The 24,454-nt window shown below is 57.0% G+C and overlaps 1 protein-coding gene across 10 annotated transcripts in view; it reads left to right on the forward strand.

Annotated features, from left to right (window-relative positions):
- The first annotated feature begins 672 nt into the window (after positions 1–672).
- HIF3A (hypoxia inducible factor 3 subunit alpha) overlaps positions 673–24,454 on the forward strand; it is a 53,847-nt gene continuing 30,065 nt past the window's right edge. For 2 of the 10 annotated variants that reach the window (XR_008310846.1, XR_008310848.1), the window contains exons 1-3: positions 18,901–19,238; positions 21,521–21,711; positions 22,027–22,172. Coding sequence is in view for 7 of the 10 variants with exons in the window: in XM_053268175.1 (XP_053124150.1) it covers positions 19,192–19,238; positions 21,521–21,711; positions 22,027–22,172 (384 nt within the window). In the remaining 3 variants the exon portion in view is untranslated. Of the gene's footprint in view, positions 830–4,322; positions 4,464–18,900; positions 19,239–19,534; positions 21,339–21,520; positions 21,712–22,026; positions 22,173–24,454 lie in introns of those variants that run through there. The other 8 variants (XM_053268176.1, XM_053268181.1, XR_008310847.1 and 5 more) reach the window with 8 other exon arrangements.

Consider the following 24,454-nt stretch of genomic DNA (forward strand, 5'->3'; position numbering starts at 1 on the left):
CCACGACAAGGATGTGAATGCGGAGTCACTGCTTTTTGTACCAGGCATGCTCACTCAGAAGTACATCCAATTTATTTGGGATTCCCCCACCCCGCAATAAATGGAAGTTCTCTTCCAATCTGTGTCTAATTCGGAGTCACACCTTCCCCCACGCCCCCACCCAATTGGATGCGGCTTTCTGTTTAGTGGCTAACATTGCATGCACGTTTACAATGCAGTCTTGGGTATGTTTAGTCTGCTGCAGCCCCATGGAGACCAATTACTCCGCCCCACCCCGGGAAAACAAGATTGCAGATCGATCCTGTGCAGTTTGCGGAAAAAACAGACCCGGCGTGACTCCGGATTAACCCTAGGCTGGATGAGCGCTGGGTTGGCCAAGCAGCCTCCGCTGAAGTTTCTGGTCCGCCACACCAAGAGCTCCCACCCACAGCCGCAGTGGGGCACCCTAACCCAGCCATCTTGCCAAGGGGGGGGTCCCACACCCCCAATGTCCAATCAGCGCGCGCGCAAGCGGGAGGAGGCGTGCCAAAGCGGCTTCATTCTGCGGGGCTGGGGGAGGGGGAGCGCCCGGGGGTGGGGGTGGGAGCCAATGGCACGGATGGGGGAGGGGCGGTGGGAGTAGCCCGGAGGGGAGTGGGCTTCGCGGGGAGGGGGGGGAGAAGGCGCTCCTCCGGCAGCAGAGAGAGGCAGCAGCAGGGAGCGCGGCGCGGCGCGGAGGGCGAGCCAGCCGGACGACCCGGAGGGAGGAAGGGAGGGCAGCAGCGCGAGCGAGCGAGCGAGGAAGCGAGCAGCGGAGCCCCGCCATGGAGAATGGCTTGCAGTGCCCCAGGTACAGCCGCCGCAGCCGCCGCCGCAGGCAGCGGCCGGGGGCGGGGAGGGGGGCCGTTTGGCGGCGGCGGCCAGCCCTGGGCGTGGGAAACTTGCCAGCCCCGGCGGAGGCTCGGGGGCGAGCGGGAGAGGAGGGGGAGGAGGGGGAGGGCGGCTCTGGGCCACTTGTCTGCAGCGGGGCGACCTCTCGCGGGGCCGGTGGCGGCGGGCGCGAGGAGGACCCTTGCAGAGTCAGCAAGTGCGCGGCGGGCGGGCGGGCTGCCCTCAAGGGGATGCCTGCTGGCCTGCCTGGGGTCCCCGTGGGGGGGGGATGCGAGTGGGAGCCCCCCGCCCGCCCCGCGCTTCCCCTTCCTGCACGAGGGGGCCGCCTCCTCCTGCTGCCCCCCAACTCCCAGGGGCCCCCCTGTCCGCGTCCCGCCGCCGGGGAGGGTGCGCGGCGCGAGCTTCGGTCGCGATCCTGATGTGGCCCTTCCTGGCCGGGGCATGCGGCGAGATGGGGGGGGCGGCGTTTGCCCTCCGAGGGGCTGCTCCTCCTGCGGGGGACGGGGCGCCTCCCTGCTGCTCGGAATGCCTCTGCCGCGCCGGGAGGGAGCCGCGGCGGGGCCAGGGGCCGCTTGGCAGCCGGGGAGGGCTCGAGCGGGGCGCAGCCAAGAGCGTGGGGGCCAACTGTGCCCCGGCCATTCAAGGCACCTTCCCCCAGGAAGGTGCCCCAGCAGCCAGGCTGCCTGCCAGGTGCGTCGCGGGACCAGCCCAGGCGACCCGGGTGCCTCCTGCTGGGATGGGCTGTGCGCTTTGCAGGGCTCTGCCTGCAGCCTTCGCTTCGCCCTGCCGCGACCTCCCGTGATCGCGACCCCCCAGCCAGAGCATGTCAGCAGAGGGGTCAGATTGGGAGGGGGAGCCAGCACGGGCGGGGTGGGGGGGACACACACACCGATGTCTCTCTCGCTCCGCCACTCCAGGACGTTTGCCGCAATCTCTGCTTGCCTGCTGGGCATTGCTCGCCAAATGCAAACCCTTGCAGGCATGCACAGGCGAGCAAGGTGCCTGCCTGGAAACTCCGGGATGTTGGCCGGGCTCCGTGGACAGTAGCGGAGGGAAGTCAGCCAAGAGGGAGTCGGGGAAGAGACCCCGCTTGCCAAGAGGAGGAGGGGGGGCTGCGGGCGGGGGGGGGGAGGGTGAAGGGGCTCTCCTGCCCCCAAAGAGGGGTGTGGGAGCAGCCGGAGGGTCCTTGGCCGACAGAGCTGGAGCAAAGCGGGGCTTGATGGTGGGACCCAGAGCGGCCGCGTGTGCCGGCGGCGACTTGAGTTTCCCGGGGCTTTTAAAAGTCGGCAGCGGCCGGCTGAAGTTCCTGGAGCAGAACTTGCCCGCCCGCCGGTGTGGTTCGGAGGCAGGCAGGATGCGCTGCCGATGTAGGTCAGGGCTGTGGGGATCATCTCAGAATTAGGTCACCGGCGGCGGGAGCAGGCTGGGGCTGCCCGGACTCTCCCTGGCGCGGCGGGGGTGCAGGACAGCCCTGGGTGGTGCCAGAAACGGGCAGGCGAGTTTCCGGGGGCCGCTTTGGGCTCTCGGGACAGCCGCTCTCTCGGGGACCTTGCAGGCAGCGCAGCAGGCGCCTGGGCGTGGAGGAGCTGCCCCCTCCCCCGTTGGCAGAGCGTGTGGCCAGGGCAGCGCCGCCGGCCCCCGGGGGGGCGGTGTGTCGTCGCCCCCTTGCTCGGTTTCTGCTGGGCTGCCCGGATTCCGCGCGCGGGACGCCCCCCTGAGGAGCAGGGCCTCTGCCCCTGGGCGGCACGGAACGGGCACTGCTGCTGCACCTGCGCCAAGGGCACCCGGCCGGCAGGGACCTCACTGGGCCTTTGGAGTTTGCCACGCGGGGCAAGTGAATTTGTTAGCCGCCGCTGAGCCAGGTGCGGGGAGCTTGCTGGGGCCTGGGTGTACTCGGTGACCCCCCCCCCAAATGAAAGCCTTGCTTAGGGCATACGATACGGCCAGCCTGTCAGAAGTAAGAGAAACGGGCATCGCTCCAGAACAAGGAGCAGCCCTTTCAGGGAAGGAGCAGCCCTCTGAGGATTTCTTGCTTCCACCCCTGCTCCCAGCCAGAGGCAGGCGGCTTGTTCCCTGCCTGCCCCTGCACTTCTGGCTAGTCAGCAGGGCCTTTTGAAGACCCTGAGAGGCCTGGTGGCAGAAAGTTCATTTGAGGGGAGCCCCCTTCTCTGGCTGGCATACTGCGCAACGCTGTGCTTGGGGTGGGATGCGTTGCACAGGGGTGCGAGAGCGCTGTTTCACCAGTGCAAACACAGAGGGGGGCCCTCCTGCACACTTGCACAACTCAGCTTGCACAGTTTTTGCGCTTTTACGATTGTGCATGCGTTGCATTCCACCGGGTGTGTAACTTTGCACCGTCGGTCAGCTGCGGCATCCTGTGGCAGTGCAAGAACCCCAAATTGTGAAAAGGACTCTCAATCCTGGCGTTATCCTTTAACTGATTTGTTTTACTGCCTCAGGTGAAAAGGCTCTATCTAATCATTTCAAATACTAAACCATGCTTTGGATGGGGAGTCCCTCCTCCCTCCATGTGTGGGGCCTGGAGCAATCCCCCCCCCACCCCCAAGGACCTGTTAGAACTCCTTTCAGAGTGCTGGCAAAATAACCTCAGCATCTTAAGTGGAGGCTCTGACCCCTGGATTCCATTTCCTTCTGCTGGTCTCTGTGACCGCCCCCCCCCCCCCCGCCGCCCACCATATTGACTCCAGACCATAGACCCAAACGGCTGTCTGTGCATGGCCTTTCCTGCCCTTCACCCACCTGAGTGCTGCCTCCTGCTGGCCAGGGCAGGAACTGCTCACGTTTGTTAGACTAACTCTGTGGCACCTCAACTTTTTGCAAAGGGAATCCACCTGTGGAATCTCTGCCTGAAGTGCCTCCATGTCGTGTCCCAGCCCATCACCGACCTGGAAGAGGAACTCCAGCAGCTGTCGGTGCCACGTCGTGTGCAGTGCCCACAGCCGATGCCCCGAGCACAGAACTTGCATTTGCAAAAGGAGGCTGCTTACGCTTGGATTAGAGGATCATTTTTAATCCTCGCCTCCCATTTCTGGCTGGTAAGAAGTTCCTGCTAGACGGAGTCCCGGGTGACGTTTCCTGGGTGCCCTGCCACCCTGCCTTCTCCCCCGCCCCCACATACCTCCCAGGGCACCGCAGCTGGGTCCTCATGCCCCCGCCCGCAGCGCCCCCTGGTGGCCCTCCCCGAACTCGCTCTGTGTCCCTTTCACTTCGGCATTTCTCCACTCGCAGGCAGATCAACTGGCATCCGTCCCAACCCAGCCTCCTCCTCGCACATGTCCGTCCTCCGCAGCCTGGGCTGTTGACTGTTTTCCTTCGGGCTGGGAAGCCGGTGGCCCTCGTGTGCTGGAGGATGAACACATGACGGGTCTTGTGTGCATCACGTGTCCCCAGCAGCCCGGTGCCAGGCCATGACGCAGGGGGCGGAGGTAGAGGGCCGTTCCTATATGGAGAGGAGCCTTCTTGGCTTGGAGTTGGCAGCGAGGCGTCGGTCAGCAGGCGGCGAGGGCAGGCAGGGCGCTCCGGCAGGAAGCAGGCCCCGTGGGCACCTTGCCTGTGGGGAGCTCGGCTGGCTGGTGAGTGTGGGCACTGCCAGGGCAGAAGCAGCTGCCGCAGGAGAGCCTTGGCTGGGCTCCCTTCTCGGCTGCCTCTCCCTTTGCTGCTGGGTCCTTCTCTGCTTTCCGTCGGTCTCTGCGCTGATTTGTGCACTTTCCTCTTCCCTTTCTCTCTTCGTGGGATCTCTTGTCTCTTCTGGACTTTTCCGTGCCCGTGTTTGCCCGCCTTCCCCTCATCTCTCCTCTTGCTTTTCTGTTCATGTGGTTTTCTCCTCCTCTTTAGTTTCATCTGCTTTCTCACCTACGTGTGATCCTGCTATTGTAGTCCTCTGTTGTCTGGTTTATTCCTGCATTTGGCCTGTGTGCGTGTTTCCCTCTCTGTGCCTTCTTTTTGTGCCTTCCCCAGCCTTCTTGTTCTCTTCGTGCACGCACGCCTTTCCTCTTTTCCTCTGCTCTCCTGCCATGTTTGCCGCGTCTCTGTGGCTTCTTCTGTTTCCTCTCCTCGTCCGACCTCTCTGCACCCAGGCTGATGGGACTGCTGTTTTCCACCTGTGGCTTGAAGGCCTGGCTGACCCTAACTGTTTTGGGGTTTCCAAGCCTGGTCGTGGTTTCTACAGGGATAGGCAGCAGCGAGAGAAATCCAGCATTTCCACATTGCCTTAAAGAGTGGTTCTGCTATGTCCCGCTAAACTGTCTAGGCTTCCGTGAACCCAGAACTTGTGGCAAATGGGTTTTTGCTTTTGTCTGTGCTCTGCATTTGGATTGTCAGAATCTAGGCTGTGAGGCGTCGGAGTTCTGTGGCACTTGGGGTTTTTTCTTCTGTTGATGGAGATAGAGGAATCGGGCTGGTAAGAGAGGGAATTCGGTTGCGTAAATGGGAACAAGGATTTCTGTTTTCTTTTGCCCTTCCGGAGAAGGACGCGTTCTCTCGAGGGTGGAAGCTGGAGCTGGGACTTTGAGCTTCTTGGTTTCTGGTCCTGGGGAGGATATACTGCCATGCATTTGGATAAGGGGTGTTGCCAGGATTCTGGGTTCTTTCCCCTGAGCCTCATTGCGGACTTGATCTGCAGCTTCACTTCGGAGTCTTTCTTGGGCCATGCCTCGGTTTCCCCCTCTGGCACCTACAGGATGCAAAATTATCTTTTTGTGTCCCTGGACGAGCGAGGGGTCGTTGGAGATTGGCGTTCCCGTTTTGGGGCTGGAAATGACCGGCAGGAGTTGCTGGGGAAGGTGGTGGTATTTAGCCCTTCGGCAGGACGTAGGAATCCTGGGTTTGCCTGCTGATCGGCTTGCTCTCTTTTGGTCTCTTCTAAAATTCTGATTAAACTAGCATTTTGTGGGTGCCAAACAACCCTTGCAGTTGGCAAGTCCCCAGGGAAGTGATTCTTGCTCTTTGTAGGCCAGAGAGTCTTTGGTACAGGAATGTATGTTGCCACTCTCTCCCCACCCAACGCGGTCTTTTGGTGGTTGTGCTTGTCGGACACCTAGTAGTTAATTTTCTAAAATAAGTGCCCGGGCTTGTCCTGGCCTTGAAATGCTGCACCCTTTGACCGGCACGCTCCCAATGCAGATACGTGGTGTCTGGCTGTGAATACTTGCCGGGGAAGTCTGAGTGCTCTGTGCATGTTCAGAAGGGCCCGTTTTACTCCTTTGCATCTTCCACAACTGGCAGTGAACCTCTAGGGCTGAAGCCTGGATCCGATGAACCGCCCATGGGCACCAAACCCAGAGCGGCATGTCTGTAGGATGCGGCCATGATAAGGGATGGAGGAGTCTTAGCTGTAAGATCTGTCCGTCCTCCTTGTCTGAACTGTCCTGTGTCCGTTATCGCTGATCCCCAATCCCTAAAATGAAATGGGGCGAAGAGCGACCTGTTGGCGTAGCGACTGCGAGGGTTGCATAAAAGAATGATGAAAGCACTTCCTCTGTTTGTAAAGTTCTGTGAAATTTGTCTTCATATCTCTGAGTTGGCTTCCAGCACACCAGGTTTGGTCCACTGTTATTCTGCTTGCTTCCTAACCCGCCCTTCTTCAAAAGACATCGCTTGTCTCATTTTATGCTCACAACCACCCTATAAGGTAGGCTAGGCTGAGCTGAAAGAGAGTGACTTGGTTACCCAGCGTGACGGGCATCAGCAGTGGGCATGCACAGGCATTTGCTGAGGCCTGGAGATGGTTCAAGGCTCCTGCCACCTTCAGTGCATGCATGTCGGTGTGATCTCCCGCATGTGCCAGGAGTGCAAATATTCAGTGTGATCTTCAGGTGTCAGTTTCATAGATGCCAGACATGGGAGATGGTACCAGGAAGGAAAAAAGTCTAAAAGTCCGAGGCCGGTTGCAGTGGAAAGGCAAAGCGCTTTGTACGTTCCCAGAGGCACTGTTTCCACTTTTTTATCTTTGCACGTCCAGGAGCAAAATGGGGCTTGGAAGCCCCACCTTCGTGCTCAAAGGCCTTCCAGTGGCTGGAGTCAGCTTTGCCACCAGTGGGCTTTAGGGCTGAAATCCAGTTTCCTTGGTCTCACTCCCTGTTAATGATGTCACGCTGGCTCTCTGCCTCGGCCAGGTGGGGAATGCAGTGTCTTAGCAGCGGTTGGGAGTTATGAATGCAGGATGGCAAGGCTGAACCTGGGCATTTGGGAATGCCCATCTCTGCTGCCCCAGGCTCAGTGAATAGCGGCAGGGTAAGGTCACTCATTTTCAGCCTTGGTCCTTCCATCTGTAAAGTGGGGGCTCTGCCATAACCCGCCTTGCAGGGTGGTTGTGAATGTGAATGAAATATTTTGTTATGTGATTATGGTCTCTGTGCAGCTGAACTGCTGAAGATTATTATCCATAATGATAATTATAATCAGATCTCTTCAAGAGATGGATGCTCTTGGAACCTGGATTATCAGGAGAGATACTTAAGTTCACTTAACACCCATACTTAATGTTCACTTAGCACAGGTTCTCCAACTTGGGTCCCCAGATGTGGTTGGGACTACAGCTCCCATCATCCCCAGCCACACGTGATGATGGGAGCTGTAGTCCAACAACATCTGCGGACCCAAGTTGGAGAACTCCTCCCTTAAGACCTCAGCCACCCTTTGTTATGGTAGGCAAGGTGGTACCAACCAGGGTGAATTTTTCCTCCACTCTTCCTGTGGATGCTTATGAGTGGAGCAGAGGCTCTAGTCCTCATTATTATGTTTTTCTTTTAGTGTTGCTAAAACTTTCCCATTCGTCTTTCTCAAGGCAGCTAACCAAGTTCAATTATTTGTGAGCATGGAAGCAGAGGGCAACAGTTCTGAATGAACAAAACTGGAGAAGATGTGGTGTACTGAGTGCCTGTTGTTTCCTTAGGTTCTAACTCATTAATGTGCCTCCAGAACTTAGGGGTCCTACTTTCTGACCTTCCCACCATAACTCATTAAGTTCCACTTTTCTCCCAGAGTTGGGGGGGAGACCCCAGAGACTCCTGCCTGACAGGTGTGTGCGTGCCATAACCCAACACATTCCAAACTTGGGCCCCCAGATGGTGCTGGACTACAATTCCCATCACCCACCACCATTGTGGCAGGGGATGATGGGAATGGTAGTCCAACACTCTATGACAGGCCTGCTCCACTTAGGCTCCCCAGCTGTTTTTGAACGACAACTCCCATAATCCCCAGCTACAGTGGCCAGTAGCCAGGGATTATGGGAATTGTAGGCCAACATCTGCAGGAGGGCCGACGTTGAGCAGCTTTGCTCTATGGGGACCCAAGGCTGAGAATCCCTGCTGTTAGCGATACACTCTGTTTCACTATTCGAGGCCAGATGCCCTTCTCTTGCCCCCCTCGTCCCCTTAGAGATCACAAAACTCCACTCCCATTCTTAAAGAAGAAGGGCTCACTTCGCCTACAGGACCACAGTGTGTGCTTTGAAGGAGTCAAGGGCATTTCTATCACCCTTTCATGCTTTTATCACAAATGTTGATTTAGTGGCACAGTGCAGCACTCGAAGACTCCCTGCCTGCGTTCCTTTCCTGGGCGAGCAAGGGAGATTTTTGTGTCCTCCTCTGCTTCTGCCCATTGAATCCTTTTCGGAAGTTTTCATTCTTCAAACTCTGACGTGCGGATTTTCGCTCCACGGAGGCCTTTCATTTCGCTGAAACATTTGCTTCTCCAACGTGTATGTCGTTAGTGCAGTATGGCTGTGGTTAGGGGGCAGCAGGTAGAGCCTCCTGGGTCACATTTGGCCCCCCCTAAGTGATGCCACTTCCCCCCTCCCTCCAGTTGGCTTTGCTCCTGGAGTTGAGAAGAAACCAAGGCTGGAGGTGAATAACATTTTAAAAGCAAATGGAACATGGTTCAAAGGAAGCTTTGGTTCCCGTGACCTGTGTGCACACCTCTCCCTTTGTCCTGGAGTCATTTCTGGTCAGAGGTTTTTGGAACGGTCTGAAAGCTTGCTAGACCTGTTCACCAAAGGCGAGGGTGGAGTATGTGCACACACACACACACACACCACACAAGCAATCCTCCTTTTTTAATGTGATCCACCACCTTCAGTTCTCTGAAGGAAAAACACAACTCCCAAGTCCTCACCCCTAATTCTGCCAGGCTGAAATTGACCGTGCCCGTGTTCAGGCGGTCTAAATGGACGAGCAAGGCGGGTTCACTGTGCCACACTATTGCAAACCTTTCTTTGCGGGAATTTGCGACTCTGTGCTGAAACCAGTGCCTCCTGCTTTGTGCGCAGCAGCATGCCAACACACAGAGTGTTTTCAGGTGGTTTCCATGGAGCCGGCATGACACGCAAACTGGTCCTAAACTCTCTGTCTGAATGACATTACATGAAAGGAATCTAGTGCTTTCTGGGGAAGGTGCTTCAGATCTGGCATGAAACCTGACTGGCCACCGAGAGAGGAGAGAATGGAAAATGCCAAACCCTTGGGATGTCTTATCTTGAAAATGGAGAGGGGAGTTATTCTTGTCCCCCCTCCCACTGCTGGATTCAAGGTGCAAATGGGATTGCCCGCTGGTGATTTGAAAAAAATGCCTTCTGAATAGGGGAAGCTGGAGGTGGATTTTGGCTGGTCAGAAGTGTAAACTCTCAGATTTTGGCTCATCAAGGGAGAAAAGCCTACTTCTCAAACTTGAGTCCCAAATGGTGGACTACAACTCCCATCATCCACATTTGGCCACTGGGGCTGTGGGTGATGGGAGCTGTAGTCCAGCGACATCAGGGGACCCAAGTTTGAGAACCCCTGGCCGAGTAGACTGGATATGTTGTCAATAGCTTAACCTCAGCACACCTGCTTGATTGCACCAAATAACTAATTCCGAACCTGAGTCAAAAATACCAGTGGGCAGGAGAAAATCTGGAGCATATTCAAGACTGCTTCACACAGATTAGTTCTTCTTTATTTAACTGTGCTCTCAGGAGGATTCACAAGTGCTATTCCTACCCCCCCACCCCCCATTTTGATTGCATGCTTATGGGCAAAGGAGTGTGCATGTATACAGAGTCCAGCAGCCGTAGTTGCTCCGGATTAAATGATATGGAGTTCAAGGATGCAGATTTTACATGTGGCAGGAGCAATGAGTGGAGAGAGGGAGTAAATGTGATGTGGTGTGCTGTTGTCAGAAGGACCGCAAGTGTGGGGCTGGAGTGCTTTCAGCGGGGAGGAAGAATGCCACCGTCTCTCCCCTTCCCCAACTCTTCTGTAGCCCCTCATGCGAATTTTATGTAGCTTTTTTGCGGGGTTGGGGTGTATCGTATTTTGCCCAAAGCTTTCCACTTCGTGTGTCATATATAAATGGCTTCAGCTCATTTACTACTGAATAATTTCCAGTGATTCTGATGCGTTCGTTTACAAAGAGGTGGGGGCATCTTTTCCGTATCTACAGAGGGGAGCCACGGAAGTACTTCAGCTGTTTTAAAAACGCCGCTGATACGGCTGGGTGAGAATCCAAATTGCAAAATGCCGCCGTGTGCAGTGTATTTTCGGGAGCCCTTGAAAAAGTGGTTGGCGACTCGGTGCCTATTTTAATCGTTGAGAGGAGAATATCTGGATGATGAGCCTCGAGTGATATTTTCCTCCGGTGGTTTTGGAACGCTTTTGCAAACGCAGTTCAGTCCCCCCCACCTTTATGTATTTATCACACGTTGCTGGATCTGATGTTTCTGTTTGGGGCTCCTTTCTCCCTCGCTCCCTTCTGCCCGTACCCCTAGCCGGCAGCAGCAGTGGCGGCAACTCGAGCTGCCATCTGGCGAAGGGCCTGAGCTTTGCGCATTGTAGGCCGGCGCCCAATGGCAGCACAGTGTTCCCAGCCGAAATTAGCAGGCAAACAGGAAAAAGGCCGGGCGCTGGTTGGCTGCTCCTGGCCGACTCTGGCCCCCTCCCGTCGCTCGGCTCACGTAGGCCCGGCCTGAGCAAGGGGCCTCTGGGCTGCCTTCCAAGGGAAGGTGGGGGCGGGCTGCCGCCGCTGCCGCTTTGCAAGCGATACGAGGCGATACGAGGCGCTAGGCCTCGCCAAGGCAGCAGGCCCCAGAGGCCTGAGGGGAGCCTGCATCGAGTCGAGGCCTGCCTGCTGCCTGCCACCCAGGGGCCGGGTGGGGTGGGGTGGGCATCTCCAAAGGCCGGGGCGTGGGGCAGAGCGGCAACAGCCAGCCCCCACACTTCTCAGCGGACAGTGTCCACGGTTGACTCGCGCTAGTCCAGCTGTGTGCACCTCACAGCCTCTCTTGCTAAACGGACCGCAAATCACAGCGCACACCATTAGCAGCTTGGGAGGATTGCTGGTCTGGTGGGTAGCCAGCATGACTTGTCCCCTTAGCTAAGCAGGGTCCGCCCTGGTTGCATATGGATGGGAGACTGGAAGTGTGAGCACTGGAAGAGATTCCCCTTAAGGGATGGAGCCGCTCTGGGAAGAGCAGAAAAAGGTTCCAAGTTCCCTCCCTGGCAGCATCTCCAAGACAGGGCTGAGAGAGACTCCTGCCTGCAACCTTGGAGAAGCCGCTGCCAGTCTGTGCAGACAATACTGAGTTAGACGGACCAATGACCTGACTCAGTATATGGCAGCTGCCTATGTTCCTATGATAGTGTCCGGTTGCATGGGTTGCCACCTGTCTCTCTTCTTCGCCGGCAGAATGGACTTGCTAGGGCCCCGTTTTTCTACCCCAGGAAAAAACCCCAAATCCTCAGTCTCCCTCCTTTTCATCCTCTGAAGGCGAAACTGCCCTTCGCCACCTCACCCTCGGTTCCGGGGTTCATATTGTCCATATTGTCCCTCCCCAATGACTAGACATCGGCTTTTTCTCATGGAGGGCTTGAAATGTGCTTAATGACTCCCTGGTCTCCTGGGGCAACTGTTTGGATGGCTAGCAAAGAAGCAGAATGGCATTGGCTTGAGAATGGAATTTGGCTTCGAGGCCATGTGTGCAAGAGATATATATTGCTTTTCTGCCCCAGGCAGTGTGCATCGGTTGGAAGGACTAGAAATTGGGGCACCTGGGCCCTTTTCTCACCTTGCGACTGGAGCAGAAGGTTGTGGGGTTGAAAGTCCGGCTTGGGTACGGTTTGGGGTTGAGGCAAAGGGTTCGGACCATGGCTGAAAGCTGTCTGTTTAGGAAGGGGGTGGAGTATGCAGCGGGCGTCACCCGACACCAGGATGCCTGGGTCCTCGTTTCAGAGGCCCGTGTGCTTTCTAGGGCAGTGGGTGAATCTCAGCACACGGGTGTCCCAACGGCCTTGGCACCGTTTGCGAGGGAACTCTCGGGCTCTGGTTCCGCCTTGGCCGAGCGCGGGTTCTGTTCCGGCCGTGCTGTTGATTCACACGCTATGCATGTTCTTGGCTTCCTCTGCTGGCCCAGCCAGAGAACAGGCCATGGAAATGCGCCAGGGAGAGGCTGCATTGTCGGCAGGCCGCTTCCCCGCTCGGCCCAAGGAATGTCGGAGGTGGCCTGGCCTTCCTCAGCGTGTCCTGGGAGCCTGGGATTTTCTGCTGAAGCAGGAGGGATGGAGACTGCTGAGTGACAGGCCCCTGTGCTGGGGGAAAGTGGGGTGGGAGGTTTAGGGGGTGTGTGTGCATGCATGCGTGCGTGTGCACTGTCCTTTCGTCCCGCGCACGCTCACCGCATGGCACAGCTGAATCTCAGCCCCCACGCTGAGAGAGAGAGGTGCATTTCTCTGCTGTGGGGTAGCAGTGGGGGAAGGTCAGTATAAACGATTGCTCCACACCAGAGGTAGCTGCATTTAGTTCTCAGCAAGGGATCCTGCAGATGCTGTTATTGCATCAGCATCAAGAGATGCTGCACCTCAGTGTTTGTGGTGGTGGTGCTGTGTTGTGTGTGTGGGCAGTGGGAGAATAACGGTGGGGGGTGGAGTGGCTGTCCTCGTATAAACTGGTTCTGCCTTTCCTCGTACTCCAGAAGTAATTCGACTTTTGACACTGGCCTGAGCAGCTCCCCTGCCTTGGAAGCAGCCTGCATCTTCTAGTCAGCAGGTGGGGAGGAGCAGATCTGCTTGCAGAAAAATCACACATCTTGTGTTTTTGCTAATGCTCTGGAATAACTACCACCCACGGGGTCCATGCACACATATTTGCTAGAGTGGCTGAGAATCACCATAAGCAAGCATCGCCTGTCCTTTCATTGTCAGTGCCGGTTCTGGGAGTTGAGGGTCCCTTGTGCAGGGGATGCCCCCTTAATATGAGAGAGGGAGGAGGTGCACGGACCAGGAATTCTCTCCCCCCCCGAGAATTCCCCCCCGAGAATTCTCCCCCCCCCCGAGAATTCCACCCCCCCGCTTCCAGTAGCTGCTGGTCCTAACAAGCGGGGGGGGGGCATGCCAAAGGAGGCGTGCCAAAGGAGGCTCCCCTCCCCTCCCCTCCCCTCCCCTCCCATCCCATCCCATCCCATCCCATCCCATCCCATCCCATAGCTGGGATACCTGCAGGCTGGCCATTTGTCAGGTAGACTTGTGCAGTGAAACATGAAGCTCCCTCTCACCAATGGCCAGCCTGCAGGCAGCACAGCTCTCCGGTGGGGCAGGAGAGAGAGGAGCAACCCGTGCTGCCTCCTTTGGCCGCCCCCCCCCGATTTGTCAGGGCAAGTCGCTACTGCCCACACCTGAACGCTTCAGGTGTCTTGTGCAAAGCGGAAACGGCGGAGTTATCTCAGGGCATCCTGCCCTTTGCCATCATCCGGAGCGCCCACAGCTTCTCCATCCCCTGAAGCTGGCCCTCCTGACTGGGAATGCGGGGGGGGGGGGGGGGCTCGTCTGTGTGAATGAAATCCGGAATATGCTCTCTGAGAGCCGATGAGGTGGGCAGGGAGTTGGCTGTGGACCTGTGGGTTTCAGGGATGAAACCTGGGCTCCATCGGTGGCCTCGGGCAGACCCGCGTGCCATTGACTTGCGTCCCCGACCTGTAAAATGGGCGCAATGGTAGCGGGCTACTTAAGAAGCGTTGGCTGTAAGCAGGGGTGCACCTAGGTCATTGGGGAGCCTGGACCTAAAGGCCTTTGGAGCCCCCCCCCGCCTGCCTGCTGCCACTGCTGCAAGTTAAGCATCATTTTTTAACATGCCAGTTCTTGAGGGCACAAAGCATGCCATCCAGGACAGACGAAAGAGGATTGGGGGAGGCAGGGGGTGTCATCGGCCCCAAAGTCCAGGGGTAAGAGCATCTCTGGCTGTAAAGGTGGAAATGGAAGCAGCAGGTGCTGGAGGTGCGGGTGGCGTCCTTTGCCCCTGCTGCCCCTCTGGGCCCTGCCCCGCCATCCGGCACAGGCTCAGGTGAAAGGTAGCTCGCCCCTCCCTTAGGCACACAAGCAGGCTCCCTCTCCCTCCCCGCCAGATGTGGAGCGAAGGGTGGGGAGGCCAGGTGGCTGCCAGGAACATTGCGTTCCCACCCAGCCCAGAGGGAAGAGGCCCTTGTGGGGGGAACGGGAGGGGGGCCTCGCTGTGCTCGCCCGGCTGTGCTGTGGGGAGGGGGAGAGGAAGCCGACTGCCTGACATCCAAGTGCCCCCTGGCCTTAGACTCCCCCCCTCGCTGGAAGCCAGTCAGTCGTGAGCCCCCACAGAATCACGGGGGGGGGGGAGGAGCGGCTTTCAAAAACAAGGGGTTGTGTGTGCGGGGGGGGGGCAGAGACGTGGGGTCCCCAGATCCCGGCTGTGCTGGAAGAAGCATTGCCGAATGACCCTCTGCTTTTGCACGCGGAACATGCAAAAAGGCTGCTGCTTTTGTGGGGAGATGGCATGTCCCTGAAGAGCATCGGGGTGCACCCCTTTCTTTCCCGGGGTGATGCCAGAGGTGTCTGGGAGGCTGGCGCCAGGGACGGGAGATCTCTTCCTCCTCCTGCTCCTCCTCCTCCTCCTGCTCCTGGCTTGAGCCGCAGCCGCTTTCCTCCTCCCACCCACTCCCCTCCCTCCCTCCCTCCCCGCGATGAGTCCTTGGCACTGGTCCCTGTCTGCAGTACACAGTGTCCTGGGCGGCCAGGGACAGAGCAGCCAAAGGGACTGCCAAGAGCACGTGCAGCAAGATTTCTGCAGCGGGGGGAGCAGCACAAGACACACACACACACAAGGCAGCGATTAAAGGGCTTGGATCGATGGCGGCGTTGGGGGGGGGGAGCTCAGGGGGCCGGGGGCCGAGGGAGGGCCAGCCAGGGGCTTGGGGGCACCCAGGAGGAAATGACTGGGGATGGGGATGAGGGCGTGGCGGAAAGAGGAGGCGTGTTGAGCGCAGGGAGGGAAGTCTGTGCGGCCCGAAGAGGCAGCCGGGCTTGGAACCACCGAGGGTGTCATTTGAGGTGGTGTCAGGCTCCCTAGTTCTGGGGCGCTGGCCGAAGCCAGGCAGGCGGGAGTGCCTTTCGGCATGTGCAGAGGGCCTCACTCTTGCCACAGGGAGTTTGCGCCGCTAGCTAGAATGGCCTGGGATTGGGGACGAGTGCTTTGGGGGCAGAAGGCGTGGACCCCGAGCAGGACTGAGCCCTGGCAGCTCTCCGGTCCGAAATGCATGTTAGTAGGGGTTGATTCTGCGGTTGGAAGGGACCGAAAGCTAATCTCGCCTCCCACCTGTGGGTCTCTTCACAGCCTGACCCAGTCACAGCACTATAAGCGGAGTACAGGAAGGCGACTCCGGGGAGTGATCCCAGCTACAGGAAGACCACCCTCCGTTGGGCTTACTAGCCAACTGGACTTGGAGAACAGGAGAGGGTTCCTTCCCAGCTCCCCCTTCCACCGGCCCCCAAGCGTGGCAATTGGTCCAACTCTGATTGACACACAACCCACCCACCACCCCATCCTAAAAGGAGTCTTCTCAAGATGCTAGTCCACACTAGTCAACAGCCTCTCTTTTCTTTTTTTTTAAATGACAACCCTTCCTGCCCCAGAAGAGATGTGGGGGAAGAGGTCAAATCCTTGCACCTTCTCACAGCTAGCCTCCTAGGGACTGGTCCCAGCAATCAAAATATTTCTGATTTCCCTGGTGGTCTCCCAGCGTGCATTTGCATCAATGCAGGGGTTCTCCCCCTTGTTGTCCCCAGATATGGTTGGGCTGCAGCTCTCACCATCCCCAGCCACAATGGTGGGGGGGCCCTGCATGAAACAAACCGATGAAAAGACATGTGCTCGATCAGCTAAAACTTCTTGAATCAGCAGACGGCCCTCGCTGGAAGGAGCTGCCTGGTCTTTGAGGGGACCCCCCCTGCCCCCCAGGACTGGCCTAGGCAGGGCACCAGACAGGGAGGGGTGCAGACGGCTGGGTCGTGTGCTACCCACGCCGGGTCCCCTTGCCCCCACAGGTGCACACCTCCCAGTAAGTTAGAGGGCGTACGTTAAGGAAGATCCTGTCTTGGAAGGACTATATATATATATGGGGGATCCCTTGGATGGGAAGGAAGAGATGTTGCCAGACACAGACTTTTTAGGTAGAAATGCACAGGATACCAAGAAGGGAAGAGGCAGCAGGCGGGCAGCTGAGCGGGAACTCCCCATCCCTGTGGCTTGGCTGCCCATTTTGTAGCCTGCCTCTCCCTGGCCGCGGTGCGTTATAACCCTGCCGCCATGTTGCACGGCGACGCCATTGTGATGCGCTGTGGCAGGCTGGCCGCGGCAGGAGCAGACGGCGGGCGACAGGGACCACCTGCCCACCCACCCACCCACCGGGAGGTGCCCACCCATGCGGGTGAAGGGGGGCACCCAAGCGGGCAGGGGGCACCAAAGTCAGGCCTCGCCAGGGAGGGGGTGCAATCCTTGGTCCGGCCCTGAGGACGCCACATCCGAGCAGCCCTGGGAGCGGGGAAGCTGGCTGCCGGAGTGGTCCTTGGGCTCAGCCCCCTTGCCCTGCCCCCTTCCTCTCCCTTCCACTGTTGTGGCATGCAGGGGGAAGCAGGTCTGTGCAAAACACCCAGGCGGCAGCAGGCAGCGTGTGTGCGAAGTGGAGATATTCTCAGCGGAGGAAGGAAACTGACGTCAGAGATGCTTGATCTGAGCAGACGGCCCTGGTGATGCAGGCGGGATTTGCATCTCCTGCTGCTATCAAGCAGGGACAGCCGCTGCCGCCGCCGCCGCAGAAGGGCCAGTGCTGGGATGGGGCTCAGGTCCTGGCGCCCAGCACTTCTGCCTTGAGCTTCTTCCAGGACAGTGAACTGGCCACCCAGCCTCTCTGGGGAATCTTGGTGGGCGCAGACCAGAGGAGAGGCAAGATGCCAGGCAAGGCACCGAGGTCTCTGCGGCTCAGTCCCGTTCTGACGCTGGGGGTTTCTCCCAAGTGCGCTCGCCTGTTTTCAAATCGAAGCCTGCATAGTTGCACATTGCCACGGGGAGGCTGGAAATGGCACAAACATTTGCACAGGTTGAGCCCTTTGCACTAGTGCAGACACGTTTGTGCTCATGCATCCCTAGTCTGACTTGGCAAAGAGGCACCTTTTAACATGGTGCTTCTCTTTATTGAGCAGGGGGAGAGGAACTGGCCCTCTCCACCCCCTCCAGTGACTGTTGTTGCTGGTGTGTGTCTTATGTTTCTTTATAGATTGTGAGCCCTTCGGGGACAGGGAGCCATCTGATTTATTTATTATTTCTCTGTGTAAACCGCCCTGAGCCATTTTTGGAAGGGTGGTCTAGAAATCGAATGAATAAATGAAAGAATGAATGAATAAATAAATAGTCTGGAACTCAAGTTCCGGACTTATTTTTATCTTTTCCATTTGATGTTTACATGTATATCCCGCTCTTCCTCCAAGGAGCCCAGAGCAATGTCCATGGTTATGTTTATCCTCATAACAAACCTGTGAGGTAGATTAGGCTGGGAGAGAAGTGACTGACTAGGAGTCACCTAGTGAGATTTGTGTCTTGACAGGGATTTGAACTCGGCTCTCCTCAGTCCTAATCCAGCACTCTAACCACTAGTGAGTGCCACAGCCTTACAGAAGCTTGGTGTTAGGATGTCAGCCAGCGTTTCCAGAAGAGCGTGAACCTGCCCCTTTTTGCTTGAAATGAACCACTTCCTGTCTGAGATGCTTTCTTGTAAATTCTGTGTGGATTTTGTCTTCTAATATAAAGTGGCACCTAGCAGAGCTGGTTATCCTCTCTGATCTTCAAAAGAGGATTGGAGAAATGCAGGAAGGATAGTCCTAGTGACAGCTATTAGCCATGTTAACTAAATGGAACCTGCAGGCTCAGGGGCAGTCTACCACTGAAACCAGTGGCAGGAGGCTGTCCATGCCTTGTTTGTGAGCTTCCAAGAAGCTTCAGGTTGGCCACTGCGAGGCAGTCAGGATATTACGTGGACTCCTTCAAATGCTTCACGAGCGTTCCTGTGTAGAGGAAAGTTGCCGCATCGGAATGGTCATAAGAACATAAGAACAGCCCTGCTGGATCAGGCCCAAGGCCCATCTAGTCCAGCATCCTGTTTCGCACAGTGGCCCACCAGATGCCATTGGGAGCCTACAGTCAGGAGTTGAGGGCATGCCCTCTCTCCTGCTGTTGCTCCCCTGCAACTGGTACTCAGAGGCACCCTGCCCTTGAGGCTGGAGGTGGCCTACAGCCCTCCGACTAGTAGCCGCTGATAGACCTCTCCTCCATGAAGTTATCCATACCCCTCTTAAAGCCATCCAGGTTGTTGGCTGTCACCACATCTTGTGGCAGAGAATTCCACAAGTTGATTATATGTTGTGTGAAAAAGTACTTCCGTTGGTTGGTCCTAAATTTCCTGGCAATCCATTTCATGGGATGACCCCTGGTTCTAGTGTGATGTGAAAGGGGGAAGAATTTCTCTCTATCCACTTTCTCCACACCATGCATGATTTTATAGACCTCTATCATGTCTCCCCGCAGTCGTCTTTTTTCTAAACTAAAAAGCCCCAGGTCCCAGCGCCTCCAGCTAGCCAGTGTTTTTGTTGTGATTGTTGACAGCTCTTAACCCCCCCCCCCCCGCGCATACACATGGCCTCTTGCGCCTGGCCGCGCACGAGGATCCCCCTGCTTGCTCTCGGCCACGTCTGCTGACCTGTGGCCCACCTGGCCAGGGGCCAGGCCTTCTAGGTGAACCCTCTTCCTGTGTGTAAAGCGAGAGCAGATAAGACAGGGTTGCACCTTGTGGCATAACAGGCTGTTCTCGGCCACCCAGAGTCCCGGAGCGACGGGCAGCGCGCCAGCGGACAGAAATGGAACAGCCTGTACTACCCTTAATGGGACCAGGGAGGGAGGAGTGCTGGGCATAGGGGGTGGAAGGCTCCGGCTGCAGCCTCTTCCACTCGGGGAGTGAGCGGCGAGCGAGCTCTGGGTATGCGGCGCCGGCGGCGGAAGCGGCTGAGGGGCAGGAGGTGGCACAGGTGTGGGTCTGTGTTTTGGGGAGGGGTGAGGGGAGATGGGTGGCTGCCCACGACTGGGGCCAGCTAGGATTCTTGGAGGGAGCTTTACGGAAGGACCGGGACGGGGCAGCGTTGGTGCCGGCTTGCAGGGGAGGCTTTCCCCCGACGAAGCCCCGACTGCCCGGCGTCCGGTGACGCCACGGGGCTCGCTCTGTATGGTTCCGTGGGCAGCAGCCTCAGAACAGTGCCTCCTTCCCCGGACTGTGGGTTTCCAAGAGGCCGCTGCAGATGGGTTGCGGCATCTTCCAGGTTTGGGGGACGACAGGCTTGCGGCGGGAATCTGTGCGGCGGTGCGGGTGTCCGTTTCCTGGCACTTCTGGGGGTGCGGCTCTCTGTGCCGTCCTGCAGCGTGGCCGGTTGTGTGGGATTTCTGCGGCGCCTGGCAAATGCATTCCGTGCCCTCCTGCGAGTTTGGGGGTGCCTTCTTGTGGCAGGCGATGGCACGGTGCCTCTCCAAAGCTCCGGGTGGTGGGTGTTCCCTGCCATCTTCGTGAGCTGTGGGGAGATGTGGGTCTGCCGGGTTCTCGGGGGTGTCTGTGTCCTTTCTGAGGCTTGTTTGTTTCTTGAGGAGCCCCTCGGCTGCCTGGGGACATATCGGGGGGAGGCGGAGAGGAGAGGCTTGTGGGGAGAACTGCACGCCGGCCAGCGATCAGAATGGGCGAAGGGAGTGGGCTGAGGGGTGCCACAGAGAGAGAAGGGGCAGGCTTGCTTCGTGTGCGCCATACAGGCTCAGCTGGAATATTTGGGTGCCGGTGAACCAGAATGTGGGGCCTGCCTGGTATAGGCCTTGATCGGGGCCGTGGGATTGTGGGGTGAGGCTCAGCTGCTCTGTGGTGCGTCTGAGATGATCAGACTTCGCCGGCACAACTCTCTTCCGTATGCAAGCGAGGGGTGGTCTTCTCATTCTGCCAGGCTTTGCCAGCCTTGCCCCGTCCAACCCCCAACCCGCGTTTGCAGTTCCTTTCTTCTTTGTGGGATCTTCCCCCCCCCAATCATCTCTTTGTAGGCTGGGGGGTCTTCTGGGATGTCCCTGATTCATCTCGTCCAACCCCCAGGGGCCCCTTTGAGCTGGTTTGCTTGTCTGAGGCGCTTCTGTTCTGGTGGGCCTCGGGTGGCTTTTGCGTCGGTTGTGGTTGTGAGGGGAGGGTCCGCGTTCGCGGCAGGCTCTGTCTCAGCCTGTCAAGAAGAGGATGCGCTGTGTCTGCAGGGGGTGGTGTGTGAGGATCAGGTGCCTGGCCTGTTGGGGGAATGTGATCCTTGTAGCCCTGGCGGTGTGTGATGTTCAAGGCGTGCACACTCTGCACATGCAGATCTGTACACATGTGTAGTGACGCATGGATTCTGCTCCACGTGCCTGAGAAGTCCACTTCCTAGCCCTGCCCTGCAATTCTACGTCCCGGTGCTTTTTAAAGTACAGCCATGCACACAAAAATACGCACCTGTGTACAGACACCTGTGTGTAACGACTGAATAAAGTTTGTGGGGTGTCGGAGAGAGATGGGGAGAGAGAAGGAGAAGCTTGTGAGAAGCATATCAGTCACAGCTGTTTGTGTGGCCGTTGGGAGTGTGTGAATAATAGGGACACACAGGAAGCTGCCTGCCTTCCACCGAGTCTGACCCTTGGTCCATCTAGCTCAGTATTGTCTGCACAGACTGGCGGCAGCTTCTCCAAGATTGCAGGCAGGAGTCTGGAGATACCAAGGAGGGAACCTGGGACCTTCTGCATGCAAGCATGAAGAGGCTCTTCCCAGAGGGGAATCTCTTGCAGTGCTCACATGCAGTCTCCCAGGTGGACCCTGCTTAGCAAAGGGGACAATTCGTGCTTGCTGCCACAAGGCCAGCTGTGTGTGTGTGTGTGTGTTTGAGTGTGCTTTCATGACTACACCTCATGTGGACAGCGCTCTCGAGAGCCGGCAAGCTCAGACTGACAAATGGGCCAGTCTCCACACAAGGGCAGCCCCGATTTTGCTTTGCGTGGGGCATCCAAGAAGACCAAAGGTAGCTTGGGTGAATTGCTGCTTTGAAAGCCATGTCACAGTGCAGGTGACATAGTGCATAGCGGTAAGCATAGTACAGTTGTGTGTCTGTGCGTGGGGGGGGGCGTGATGGGAATTGTAGTCTCACAGCAGCTGGCGAGCCTCAGGTGGGCCACTGCTGACATCATGTGCAGAAGCCGGCCCGGTCGGCTGCCAAGTGGCCCCCTTCCGGTGCTGGCGCTGACCTTCTGCGTCCCTCCTCTGCAGGTCGACCACAGAAATCCGGAAGGAGAAATCGCGGGATGCAGCACGATGCCGGCGCAGCAAGGAGACGGAGGTGTTCTACCAGCTGGCCCACACCCTGCCCTTCGCCAGGGGGGTCAGTGCCCACCTGGACAAGGCCTCCATCATGCGCCTGACGATCAGCTACCTGAGGATGCACAAGCTGCTGACCTCTGGTGAGGAGCATTGCCTTTGCTTGTGGGGCCGGCCCCTCCCTGCCCCAGGGGGGCCAAGGGAGACTGTTCCCAAGCCCCACAGGGGAGCCACCACCCCCCAACCCCAGGGGGCCAGGTATGTGGTCCTCAGCCACAGACTGCTAAAGGCCGCTCCCAGTCATGCCCGATGATGCCACCTAGAAGGGGTCTCTTCCTCCATCACCTGTACTCCATTCCTTGGAGCCGAGGGTTTGGCACGGGCACTGTGGCATACTCAGGGCTCACTGTTGACCTGGCCTTGTCCCTAAGCAAGCATTCCCTGCTTCCCCGTAACAGGAGAATGGAGAGATGAAGTGGAAGCCGAGGAGCAAGTGGATTCCTATTACCTGAAGGCCCTGGATGGCTTTCTCATGGTGCTGACTGAAGAAGGGGACATGATCTACCTCTCGGAGAATGTCAACAAGCACCTGGGCCTCAGTCAGGTGAGGGGGCTGCTGTCCAGCTGGGGCAGGAAGGCACCTGCGTGGGGCGGAAGTGTGGGGAACATGCCACGGGCAGGAATCAAGCTCGGGAGGCAAAATGTGGCAGATCCATGGAAGAAAACTGGGAACTCCCTGCTGCAGGCAGCCAAGGCCTACAAGCCAGAAGGCAGGGGGAAGCTGAGGGGTGGGTCCTCCAGCTGTGTGTTGGGGTGGGAGATCCGTCCAAGCAGTTCTTCCCAGGCAATGGTTTTCAGCTCCGCCAGGGCAAGAGAATGTGCAAGATCCCCCTGGGAATCAAAGGTCCGTGCCTTCCGGGCACATCTGCTAGCTGAGCAAAGAGGCCCCTTTTCAAAGTGGTGGTTCTCTTTATTGAGCAGGGGGAGAGCAACTGGCCCTCTCCGTCCCCAGCACAGCATCCCTCCAGTGGCTGTTGCTGGTGGTTATCTTCTGTTTCTTTTTTAGATGGTGAGCCCTTTGGGGACAGGGAGCCGTTTTTCTTGGTTTGTTTGTTTATATCTATGTGAACCGCTTTGGGAACTTCTGTTGAAAAGCGGAATATAAATATTTGTCGTAATCTCTGTATTCGTATGTGGCAGAGCAAGTGAAAGAGCTTGACAGGGAGGAGAGCTGGTCCTGTGGCCGTGTGAATTGTCCCCTTTTGATGAGCAGGGTTTGCCTTGGTTTGCATTTGAATGTGTGACTCCATGTGGTTGCTGTAAGATATTCCCCTTAGAGGATGGGGCAGTAGTTCAGTGGTAGAGAATCTGCTTTGCAGGCAGAAATTCCCAGGTTCAGTCCCTGGCAGCATCTCCAGTGAGGGTTGGGAGAGACCCCTGCCTGAAACCTTGGAGAACTTGAGCTAGGTGGACCAAGGGTCTGACTTGGCGGAAGCAACTTCCCATATTCCTATGTATTCACGGCGACATTGCATGTACACTGTCCTTTTGTTCTAAGCAGCGGGAGGAACATTGGAAGCTGCCATATCCTGAGTCAGACCACTGGTCTACCTAGCTCAGTATTGTCTACACAGACTGGCAGCGGCTTCTCCAAGGTTGCAGGCAGGAGTCTCTCTCAGCCCTATCTTGGAGATGCTGCCAGGGAGCGAACTTGAACCTTCCGCTGCTCTTCCCAGAGCAGCCCCATTATCCCCTGAGTGGGGAATCTCTTCCAGTGCTCACACTTCTGGTCTCCCATTCATATGCAACCAGGGCAGACCATGCTTAGCTAAGGGGACAAGTCATGCTGGCTACCCACAAGACCAGCTCTCCTCTCCTCTCAATAGCCAAGGAAATATTGGCTTCTATGAAGCAGAACCCGGGGCCTTCTGAAAGAGAGTTTTTCATGCGGAATTGGTTTGCGTATACTTTGAACATTGCTTGCGCAGCTTTTTAGTCGGGAAACAAATGTCTTCACATTGTTGCTGTTTCTGTGCATTGAGAGAATGTTCCGAATGTTCTCAAAGGCGGCTGTGGCAATAATTGCCTTTCCAGCTGTGCTGAATGACACCCAGTGTGGATGTTTCCCTGGCAGTGCTAAAGAGATTTTTACAGATCTTTCTCCCCACCAGCGGCAAATTGATTCCTAAATGGATCTCTTTGTTGTGCTGGAATATTTAAAATATGGTGATGTCTTTGACTTCGTTCACCCACGCAATCTGCTTGTTTGGAGACTCAGCCTTCAGGAAACTGATGTGTGGAGAGGAGAGCAGTCCTAATGCTGCAGTCCTAAGTGGGTTTACTAGGGAGTAAGCCCCACTGAACATAATTGGATTTACTTCCAAGTATGCATGAACAGGATTATGTTGCTAAGGCCCCAGTTCACGCTTCTCCCGTGTTTGGGATTTGCGTTTTCTCCAAAGCAAATGGAAATGAAATAATATCGTTGCCTCCGAATGTCTCTCTGGAGTATTTTGCAAAACGCCCTGTTTATTCATAACATTCCTCTTTAGAAAGTGACATGCGCTGGTGTGGCTGCCGAACACTGATTTTGAATTCATGCAATTGCCGAGCAACCCTGACCGACAAAAACAGTTTGGTTGGGTCTCGCCCTGCTATCGAACTCTGCTGGCTGTACTCAGGCCAAGCCTCTGCTGCCCCCGTCTCTCCCTAACACCCTTGAAAAACTTTGGCTGGAGAGGAGAGAAATCCCAGCCGTGCAGGCCAAACGCAAACGCCGTTTGCGTGTTCTGGCTTAATGGTCTACGTGGGAAGCTGAATGGGAACATGGGGAGGGGCTGGGATTTCGGATTGGCGGGCGCTGCCTGGAGCCGGCCAATCGGCTGG

The sequence above is a fragment of the Hemicordylus capensis genome, chromosome 7, assembly GCF_027244095.1.
Source record: "Hemicordylus capensis ecotype Gifberg chromosome 7, rHemCap1.1.pri, whole genome shotgun sequence".
Classification (NCBI taxonomy): Eukaryota; Metazoa; Chordata; class Lepidosauria; order Squamata; family Cordylidae; genus Hemicordylus; species Hemicordylus capensis.